At 33.7% G+C, this 12,072-nt stretch overlaps 1 protein-coding gene across 5 annotated transcripts in view; it reads right to left on the minus strand.

Annotated features, from left to right (window-relative positions):
• Positions 1-506: 506 nt before the first annotated feature.
• Positions 507-12,072, minus strand: part of CaMKII (Calcium/calmodulin-dependent protein kinase II) — a 159,281-nt gene continuing 147,715 nt past the window's right edge. For all 5 annotated transcript variants that reach the window (XM_089242216.1, XM_089242209.1, XM_089242195.1 and 2 more), the window contains 2 exons: positions 7,948-8,062; positions 507-6,288 (listed from right to left, as the gene is read on the minus strand). In XM_089242216.1, coding sequence (XP_089098342.1) covers positions 6,159-6,288; positions 7,948-8,062 — 245 coding nt within the window. In that variant the 3' untranslated portion in view covers positions 507-6,158. The remainder of the gene's footprint in view (positions 6,289-7,947; positions 8,063-12,072) is intronic.

Consider the following 12,072-nt stretch of genomic DNA (forward strand, 5'->3'; position numbering starts at 1 on the left):
AATCGAAGCTCCACAGCGACCATACTGCGAGAACTCATCCATCCAGACACAGCAATTTCTAGCTTGAATTAATATAACATGCACTTCATATGCACCAGGGCAATATGGGAAAAACCATATATATATATATTGAGATATTGTCTCGTATTCGGATTACGAGTATAAAGCCATGCATTTCTAATTTTTTTGGAAATAGATGTTTTGGTTGAAATATTAACAAAAAAAATTAACATTGTTTTGAATATTAACTTTTCCTAGACAAAACTTTGGTGCACATAGTGCACATTAAATTTTTCTGTGTTCTGCAAGATCTTTTCTTCATGCATAGCACAAGTTTAATCAAATACTCAGATATGAACGATGAACACGACACGCTCAGTGCTATGTATATCCTCAGAAAAAATCACCAGCGAAAAAGCCAAATAAAATGAAATTATGAAAACTCTTTATGCATTTCAACATGTTATGGTGACGTCTTCCAAGGACGACCTATCATGCTAACCGAGGAATCCACTTGGATTGATTACTAAATCTTAACTTCCGGATGCTCTGTGGAAAGAAAAAATATACGTCTGTCCATGTCAAACGTAGTGACCAAAATGAAGCTGAGCGTCTGCGTGTAAGTCTTCTATAGCATCCTGATTGGCTGCTTGTGAAATGAAGCTATTTCATTGGTCTATTAAAATTTTCTTACAATTCCTGTTTGCAATGGACTTTAGCCATTGTGCTGTGATCGGTGGTGTTGATTTATTGCCGTTTACTAATTAGCGATCACAGCACCATGGCTAAAGTTCATTACAAGCAGGAATTCTAAAAAAATTCGAATAGACCAATCAAACAGCCCCATTTCACAAGCAGCCAATGTAAGGATCCAAGATCTTGGAAAACTTACACACAGATGCTCAGCTTGGTCGCTACATCTGACATACATTTTTTCTTTCCGCTGAGCAACCGAGAGTTAAGATTTGGTAATCAATCCAAGTGGGATCCTCGGTTAACATGATAGTTTGTCCATGGAAGACGTCACCATAGCGTGTCGAAATGCATAAGGGGCTTTCATAATTTCCTTCTATTTCCCTTTTTTTCGTTGATTTTTTCTGAGTGTTATTAGGCAAAGTTTACCTACTCTTCCCTACGTATATCCACCAAAAAAATTAAACAGAATTCAATTTAAAAAGCATCCAAACATTTTTTTAATACAGAGCAATATGAATTAAGAAAAACAAAATAAATGAAAGGATATCATAAAATGACCAAACCTGTGAACAATATACAAGGTTCATTCCAGAAAAGTTCCTAGCATTTTTAATTTCCTGTATAAAATATAACTTGTAATTTTTGTGATCCCCAAGATGGCCTTAGATTAAATTTAGTTAGGCCTGGCACTCTACATAAGCATGGAATAGCACCAAACGGAGTCGACGTAGATGATAATGTCATGAATGGTGTGTGTGTGTACAAACTTGTGATTTTCTAAACATAGCTATCAAAGATCAACAAGTTAATTGATAAAGCACAAATGTATAATCGGCATAAGGTGTGTTGCGGCTCAAATAAAATATCATATGGGGGTTTCAATAAAACACCATAAAGGTAGATTTAATGACTGCTGTGTTCAAGTCGCCAAATGTAAATACAGTACTCTCAATGTAGTCGTGCACTAATCCGACACATTTTTAGGCAAGTTTTCTTTACACACAGAAGAGCGGAAAAATTATCACTGCATGTCTATGTGCGAAAGTTTATCTAGTGAAACCTGTATGAAACAGAACGTCAAGATACTGAAACAATATTCCATTTCATACAGATTTCCATTTTATAAAGGTGCACATCAAAGCACTAATCATCGAACAGACTATCTTTTGATTCCGTTCAAAACCGGTTTCCATTTCATACAGAGCCTTAAATAAGTTTCATTGTATTATTGAGTTTTCAACTAACATATTTCTGTAATTTATTATTTTTTTTATTGTCGAATAAACATGAATTCCAGGAACTTTTCAAACTTACCAAGCATATATATATGTTATTATATCGCCTTAATTATTAAGATAAACTACCACAACTAGTTAAAATACAAACCAACCAATCCAAACGCAAAAGAAAAAAGAAACATGACTTTAATTTTTTTGCCAATGCGTGCAATAATTAACAAAATGCGGAAAATTAATGTTACATGATGCAGCAACTAAAATGAATTCCATAACAAAAAAAATCTCAAGTGTACATAATATATATATAAAACATTCTCAATGAACAGTAAAGCTGATACAGACATACCCAATAAATTTCCTGAATTTCGACTTCATTACACTAAAATTTATCCTTCAATTTTGAGTGTGATATTATTTTATATATTTAAATTAATATATAAAAGAAAAACTCAAAATATTCTCTTAGAGTTATAAAATTTCAACAATCTGATTCAAATCTGTATACGAAAAAATCATAATATTAGCTAGACAAAGGGGGAAAAATTTCAACAGTGCTTATTTCGTAGCGAAGAATCACGATAATAATAAAAAAAATATTTCGTAACAAACAAGTTCAACAGTAAAAGGTAATTTTTTTTTTCACATTTATATATAGTAATTCAAGGTGTTCCTCTCTAAACAGAGATTCATTTCTCACTACATTATATATGTATATACCAAAAACAAAAGAAAGAAAAAAAAGGAAAAAATGTACATTTGAAGCGATATCTCCCTTTAAAAAAATGTAGCAGGGAGCGTTATATAGTTTCAAAAAATGTATGTTTTGACTAGACAAGAGTTTTAAAAAACCTACAGCATCATATATATTTTTTTTCTTACTCTCATTTTGCATGATGGGCAACATGACTACACATTCCCGATGATTATCTTCGGGGTGGGTTAATTGTGCACAATAAGATCTAAACCTGCACAAAAAATGCACAAAATGTTCAAAAAGGAAGTGATGTGTTTACAGGGGGTTTTCTCTTTTCTCATTTATATTCAATAGTAATAATAAAAAAAGAAGAAAAAAAAATAGAACTTACACCTTTTCGAGACCAACAAACAGTATAGTCACGGATATTAGAATAGTATACAATGAAAAATTGATACATCGAGCGAAGAGAGACAAACACACACACACACACACAGCAAGGAACGACGGTTGCGATTCCTGCGGCGAAAGGGGGAAAAGGGAGGAGGGAGAAAAAACATGACTTCTTAGGCGCAACATGAAGAAACGTTTTTTCTTTGCATGATGCAAGGCTGAAAGAATTGAATCCACAACCACACGAAAATTTCACAATTATAACTAAATCTAGAATTTTTTTTTTCTCCTCATTGTACCTATATTCAGTTTTTTTTCCTCAAATTCAAGAAATAAACATTGAGCTGCCAAAAAAGACCAAGCCAACAGCATTCATCAAAAGTCAAACAAGCTCAAAGATAAGAAGAAAAAAAAATAGCGAATCCCTGAAAAAAATAATTTTACTCAAAACAATAAATAAGTTTTTGATTGAACATGCAAAACAGGCCTGCTCATAATCATCCCAGAAATTACAATTACTCAGGTTTTTTTTTCCAACAAAATAAACAAATCATCAATAATCTATATCCCTCCATAACTATTTAAGGGAAAGGGTAAGTCGAAACGCTTTTGCAATTGGCGATGTCTCGTTTTTAGCTATTTCTATTTGTACGTATCCACCAAGCAAGTAGAAAGATCTCCTAAAAAATATTTTTTGAAACAAACAAACAGCATCGTAACGCATTGGAAACACAAATAAATACATAGAATCGTCCATAAAAAGAAGAGAAAATACTAGTTTTCATCTATTTTTTGAACTGTGAGTGAGCTGCATGTTATCTGCAGCTTTTTTTTTTTTTTTTCTGAGAGGTTGGAATGAAAATATTTAGAAAAATAATTAAAGGTACCAAACACAGTAAAACCTTGTTAAGTTGTCACTCACATTATTGAGAAATTGATGGCTTAAGCGGAGTGATGACTTTAGCAAAGTGCCATCTGTTTCAATGTGCAATATTAAGAAAATCGTATAATTATATAATAATTTCAAATTTACCAAAATTACTATACCAACAAAATTTACAGACTAAAAGAGAAACCTTTTTTGAGCTTTTAGTATTTTACTTATTATAGTACAATGCACTGGTACACTTATCAGTAACTCATGATACAAATACATTTTACACTGAACAAGAGGCCCAATTTTGACTTGAGTGGTCCTGAGCAGGGAAAAGCAGACATTAGAAGGCTTCAACTTGGAAAGAAATGCCTGGTTTTTCAACAAAGATGTTTTGCTTAAATTTGAAACCGTGAATTACTGAGGGGCCTATGCAGAAATTATGTCCAGCTCGAACGGTCCCTACGTTTTAAGAACTTTGTTTTTTAGTCACTAAATGAATTTGCTCAGTGTTGCTTTTGTCACTTGAGCTATTCTGTTTTGCTACATAAGGCTTTCATGGTCACTTATGAACATATGGCAATGATGTTATCAAGCTCTTTAACGGGAGCCATAAAAATCACCTGTTCGTCTCTCAAACTTTTCCATAGTGATGACTAAACGAGGGTTTAATAACATTATCATCCTTAAAAACTAGGTGGGGACCACACAAATAAAAATTATTTACCTAAGTTTTACTATAGTGCAAGTAGAATGATCGTTATTAATAAGAAATGTAACCAAACAACCCCTTCTATTCCTTAAGATTTCCTTAGTCATGATTTAAACAGCTACTAGAATTTGAGCTACATGAGCTTTCCATATTCAGATTTATACACAGCCGATTACTTCTTTTCCTGAAAAAGGTGAAGTTTGTCTAAAAGGTAATACGCAGGAAATCACAGCAGTTTTATTTGGAGTTGATTTGCAGAGAAATAATTAACTTCGAACTTTCTTTTGCTTGATTTTAAATGGGAGGGAAAAGAACAAATTTATGGTATGACCTGATAAACTGAATTAATTTGAGACGTATCAATAGGTGGATATCACTGACCCCATATCACAAGAGGTACTTTTTGGGGGGGGGGGGAATCAAACTAATACCTACCATTAAAATACCTACCATCAATAATCAAGTATTCTGATGCATTACATCTGCTGGTGGGGGTACAAAATGACTAGATGTTGCAATACAAAAGAAAGGGAGGAATAAATAGCAGGCCTGTTGGGCAGATTCATTGTTAAAAAAGTTCACATTTTATTATGTATGGAAACAAAACGGATAGCATCACTTCCTACTGGTAAAAAGGAGCTACTAGAGCTAATTGACATACAAACAGCAGTAAATACAGTTTGCACAAAAAACATTTAACAAATATATTAAATATACAGCAACCACAACGAGAAACTGCAAATAATGAGCTAAAAATTGTTTTTGTTTTTTTAATATATATATATCCCTTTAACTTTGTTCCTTGGTACAAAAACCAGGAACCATTATTAGTGTTATGCAAAAAATTCCTACAATCACTAGAAGACATAGCAATCGGAGAGGTCAAAAAACCGTCTTATACTTATAGAGTTTAGATTTACATTATCATTTATCATCATCATTTGGATAGAAAACGCTTTAAATTGACAAGTTAGCATAAAAGGCTTCCCGATAAAATGTTCTGATTTCTCTTTTAACATGTTGCAAGCAGAGAAAGATGGGAGAAAGAGACAGAGATAGGAAGTTGAAGGGGGGAAAGGGCTGGTTTCATATTTTGAATACGCGAAAGCAAATATCGGTATTGTTGAAAAAAAAAATTAAGTAGAGAAGATGAACAAAATACTACGAAAACGCATAGAAAACAAATCAGATAATTACCTTTTCCTACAAAATCGAACAAGAGATAATGATAAAAAAAATAATTGATATGCAACTGCAGCAAGCACCAGCTCATACACGTCACATACTCGACAATTTTTTTTCAAAATGTTTCACGTGATTACTCATTCGAAGCTTAAGCTCAGCGGTAATGAAATGTAATTTTAACACAAAAGAAGGGGCAGGGACGAGAAGTAAACCACAGAGGTTGAGGTTAGAGTGTTATCTGATGAAGGGGAGGAAGGAGCTAAAGACAGCCAATCAGCCGACTGTAAAAAAAAGAGAAACAAAAAAGACGAGTCTTTTTTTTTAAATCTTCATTCTTGTTCTTTTGCAGCGCCCATTTTTTTCTTACTATTTGTGAACAGCAGCGAATGAAGATGAGGCCAGAGCTGACTGGTGGCAGTGTACATTTTGCCATTTTCCATCTTTCTTGTACCATACTCTTGTTTCTTCAGACTGCTTTGTATGGGCGACACCAGACCTGGAAAAATAAACCAGTTATATCTGGATTAAATATGGTACATCAGAGTTCAGCATCACTCCAAATTATCTCAACCCCCCCCCCCTCATGTCATCTCTTATTCTGATTCTGTTTTAAAATTAGATGCCCTTGAGAAAAGCTTGAACGTCTTTCACAGCAATTCCAGCATAATTAATTTTTCTACATTTGGGAATGTTTTTTAGCAAAAACTGGTGACGTCATATATTTTCCTGTGGTTTACAATATCTATTTACCCCCCCCCCCCCACACTGTCCATGTTGTGACACGATTGTTGTATTTTCATGATGGCAAGATGTTTTTGTTACCATCCGGGTTCTCCCATGAATATCTACTAACACAAACAAATACCAAATACCCTTGAGAATTAATGTCACATTATTGAAAAAAAAACCCCTGGTGATTCCGTATCTGTAGCGATAAATACAATCAATTATGATCATTAGATTCTGATGAAACCTAGTGTTGCCTTATCATTTTAAAAATATATCAGAAAAAAATTTACCGTGACCTACATCAATAGACTTGGAAAGAATTATTGATGTAAATCAGAAGTATCACTGTACCAAGAAGTAGTTTGTGTCCTTAAAGTGGTGTTCTAAACCTTTTTACGACTGTGGATTTTGTGAAAGTAGTTGAACAATCAATACTAAAAACAAAAATTAATGATCCGCAAAAAATCAATAAATAGGAGGAATGATTTGAGGACCAGTAAAGAATAAAAAGAGAAATAATTTGAGCAAAAGCAAAAAAATTGATAAATAGGAGAAATAATTTAAGGACATGCAAAAATAAATGAGTGGGAAAATAATTTCAGGAATGGCAAAAAACAAATAGAAATAATTTGTAGAACTGTGGAAGATCAACAGGGAAAAGGCCCCAACATGTCCTCAAAAAAATTATGAAAAAATTCAGGTTCATTCCTCTCACATAAAAAAAACGGCTTTTCATTGTCTCTGTTGAATACTAAGGAAGAGGGGAAAAGCTTTGTGCGTACCTCGTCATGTGGTGTCTGAATGATATCACTTACTCTAGGGTTGCAGGTTTTTAAATTCAATCGACCTCTATTGGCATTCAAAATGTAAATATGCACAATTTTTTTACGAGTGACTCATGATAACTCCGCCAGGTTCTTAAAAATATTTTTTTACATATTTAAATGAGTAGAATCAGTGGTAATTTTTCCAAAAATTTTCGAAGACGTCAACCTGGGAGACAAATTCTTGTAAGACAAATAAATACCAATTTAGAGATTGAAAATATTTAATATATCAACAATTATATAGCGGTTATATGAATTGGAAAAAATATTTCGCGGACCGACAGAAAAAATTCCAATGGGCTGGAAGTCACGGTTCACATGTCCAAATATTACGGTAGCAGTCATTGGTGAAAATTCTTGAAGCAAGTTTTGAACCAGCTTTTTCTATTTCCCATGTGAATGGGGCTTGGAAGTACTCGTAGAAAAAATATGAGCATTTATTCAAAATTTTTTACTGCAATAGAAAATCTGCATTAATAAAGATTCTAAAATTTAACTTTTTACAAGTTTTGAACACATTTCTATTTTCATAATATTCAAGAAAAAAATTAATATAAATTCGAATTTTTTTCCAGCTGAAGCAGAAAGAGAAAACTTACTTGTCCATATATTGGGTGAGACGAATGTAAGCTATACAAGCTGCATCATCTCCTAGGAGGTGAACTGAGGGATTCATTATAGTTGTATTTAGAGCTTTGCAATTCTTACCTAAAACTGTGAATGAAAAATTATCTGATTAAACATTCACAATTATAATAATAGAAAAAATAATTCTGAAAACAGCTTATATACTATGAGATCATCTTTTACATAAAAAAGAAAAATCAAATTATCAGAATTTCGTAAATCATGCATCATTTCAGAGATAGGGTTGCAAAAACCAAAAATCAAATGAAAATAAGTAAAAAAAACAGTGAAATCACTAATAGGAATAAATTTCTATATACTTTAGAATAGGGGTCTTTAACGTTTATGCTCGAGGGCCACATAAAAAATTTGTAGCGTTCTGCGGGCCACTCATTAACTGCACTGCATGGGGACCCAAAGACAATCACAAACTAAATATATTCAAAATATTTAAAAAAATTTAAACATTCAATTAAATTAATTTTAACATATATTAACTTTGAATGATTTAAAAAACATTTGAAATTAGCGTCAAAAAATATCTTTTTTTGCTATATTAATACATTTTTGTTACTTGAAAATGCTTTTGACAGTTCATAAATCTAAATTTTTCTCAGATATTTCTTGTGCCTCCAATCAATCTCAGTGTGCCCCATCCCCCTGCCAAAGGTTGATCCCACATACGCTCAGATACGACAAATTAAAATGTGAAGCATACTACATATTTTATTATTCCATTATGTAGCATTTTCATTTTAAAAAATTGAACTGAATTGGGGTAAGACCAATTATTTTTAGGTATTTTTTATATTGTACAAAACAATGAAAATGAATGATTTTTGTTTATACATTATATGTTGAATTAATTACGTACCAACTACAAAAAAAAAAGTCTTTGGTTACTTACATTACAAATGCGAGTGGATGTAATTCCTAAATTAATGCGAAACTTGACATTGTTTTTGCTTGACTAAAGCTTTAATGTTAGGTAAAATTTGTGTTGTCCCTATTTGTAAAGTGTCCTAAAAATGCCGATCAGTCAGACGTGTTCCAGTTTTTGTGTTCTTCATTGGACTAAACAGTTGTTCACATATGTAAGTGCTGCCAAATATACAAGACATGAACAATACATATTTGCGTATTTCTGGATACTTTTCTTCGAACACATACTCAGAATAAAAATCAATTAATGAAGTATCGTATGAATTTCAAAAAACTTGCATTTAACTGCAGTCACATTGCAAATCTGCAAATTCTAATTGTAGCTCTGATTGAACACTTTTGATATCAACCGAGAATGGTGAGGAAAACATTTTCATAGAAATTTTGTTCTCGCGGAAGTTGGAAAATCTGCTTCTCAATTCTATTCTGATTTGAAATGCACTATACATAATCGTCCAGTTTCCAAGTTGTAGATCTATTTACGAACTCCAGTAATTTAGGAAAATATGTGCACTTTTTGTTTTGCAATTGACATTCCCAAATAACTAATTTAGTTTTGAACGCTTTCACGTTGTCATAAAGATTACGGACAAGTAGGTCTTTTCCCTGTAAGTGGTAGTTTAGATCTTTCAGATGACCAGTGATATCGACAAGAAATGCAAAATATCTCTCCCACTTTTTATATCTTCAAACTCTCCAATAATTTTCCGTTGGATTTCATGAATTCATCAACTTCCTCCTTCAAGGAAAACAGGCATTGAAGCATCTTTCCCCAGCTCAACCAAAGTACCTCTGTATAATACTGTAAATAACGTAGCCATGCTCAGCTTCCAAATCATCTAAGAATTTTTGAAACTGCCTATGGTTAAGTCCTTTGGATTGAATGAAGTTAACCGCTTTCACTACAACAGACATTACATGCTCAAAGTTGGAGAAAAACTTTTTGTGCAAGTTTTCCTGGCGTATGATGCAGTGGAAAGCCCTTATCTTCGTATTTCTGCATTTTTCGGCACCTGACTTTATCAATGTGATTACCCATCTTCTGACCGGACATAGAGAGAGCATCATCTGTAGTTATGGCAGATATGTTGCCTAATGTAACACCGCAAGACGCAGATGGTGTTACAGTTTCTGGCGCCTCGACGGTCTTTTGAAATAATAGAGCCGCCGACATGAAGCGAACTGGTGAGTTCCGAGAAGCAATTATTCTGAGGAACCGCTGGTACCATAGGGCCTATATAAGGTGAGACGCTGCTAAAAACGGGGTCTTTTTCCCCATAGTTGAGAAGGAAGTTAGAGGTCAAGGTTAGAGAGAAAAAGGGAGAGGGAATCTCTGGTGATGAATATGGACGATGAGGACTGAGATGGATCTGAAAGATTTGGTGGTGAGTGCCGTATCAATTTAGTCAGAATTATCTCTCTCAGTTATAGAATTTAATGTTTATTTTTATCGAGATACTTAATCATTTGATATTCGGCATGTCAAGTTCATATGTTTGCAATGGTATTATAACATGTTGGATGTGGATCTCCTCTTTGAATAACCCTTATTTTATTTGTTAATTTATTAAATTAATTTGTTATTATTGACCCCTCTGTATGAATTCTATTAATTTTTAATGGTCATTTTCTTTGTTGGCCGACGTCAAAACACAACGCAAAAATATTCCTTAATAATAAATTTAATTGTTTTCCTTTTTTATGCCCCTTCCCCAGTCAACTCTGTCACACTAAGTCCAACTCACATTTTGCTAATGTTTCTGCCAAACTTGAATATAAGTTGAAACTTCGTGTGGTATCCTTAAGTGCAACGACATTAGCTAACTCCTCAACAATTTTAAAGTTTTTGTCAATACCAAGAATGAAAATGGCTGCTTGTGCGGCATCTGTTGCATCCATCAATTAAATCCATAGCTACTGAGTAAAACAAAAATTCCTCACATTTGGATTTGAAGGTCTTGAATACATCCGCTGACAGATTCTCCACGAGTCTTGCTACTGTTACATCAGACAAACCAATGTTCGAAACAGCTTGAGCCTCTGATGGACAAAGCACATCAACTGCAGACTGAAGGCATTCTTTAACAAATTCTCCATCAATGAAGGGCTTTCCACGTTTCACAATTCTTTCTACTATTATATGACTAACACAAACACAATTTTCAGACTATTCATTTCTTCCGAAGAATAATGACTGTTGCAGTTCAGCTTCGCGCTATGCTTGGTATCGTAATGTCTCTTAATATTGCATTCTTTCATCATGGCTACACTCTAATTGCAAATGAGAAAAACTGCTTTAGCCTTGTGTTAGACGAAGAAATGAAGGAATGACCAATTTTCTTGAAAAAAATCTCACTTTTTCTTCAACTTTTCTTGTTTTGCTATCATGATTCACCACCATGCCCTCATTTAGACTAAAAGGCTTCTGATAAAAGGTTTCAAAAACCAAAAACACAACTAAACTAACTGTACAAATCCTTCTTCCAACTAATCAAGATGCATACATTCACCTGCTCCTTTCCCAACCATGCACCCGAGAAATACGATACCATGGAAATTCCATTCATTTCTGCTTTCTCCCACTCAAGGAGGATAGGATGTACTCGATGTTATTTATGGTGAAGAAGGAAGAAGTGTATGATGTGGTTTCTTTTGCGTTAAAGGCCTTATTAAGAAGCTAAATACTGGACACTGATCAGCCTGTCCTTGTTGTAAGTCTATATGAAGATGGGTGACTTTTTTTGTCGAAATCTTCGTTTTACCCTATTTTTGAATAACATTGCATCAATTGATCAAAATGTTCTGGCGGATCACCAAAATAGCAACGGCAGACAACGGGTTGGAGACCCCTACTTTAGAATATTATTGTTATAAAAGACTAATAACAACAAATCGGCAGCTAATGGAGGCCGTTTTACATGCACTATCTTACGAATGTCTCGTGTACTTGGACAACATAATAATAGATGGACGAACATTCTCAGAACATCTAAAGAATTTGAGCAAGGTCCTTGAAACTCTCTAACGCAAGGTCTATTGAACTCGACAAAGTGCCGTCTGTTTAGACACGAAAAGTCACCTACTTGGGTCACATCATCTCTTGAGATGGTATCAGGACAGGTACTGAGAAGACCGAAGACTGGAAGCGACCAGAG

Source organism: Pholcus phalangioides, unplaced genomic scaffold (genome assembly GCF_987345545.1).
Source record: "Pholcus phalangioides strain wild (caught in Gottingen) unplaced genomic scaffold, Ppha-v1.0 ptg000003l_1, whole genome shotgun sequence".
Lineage (NCBI taxonomy): Eukaryota > Metazoa > Arthropoda > Arachnida > Araneae > Pholcidae > Pholcus > Pholcus phalangioides.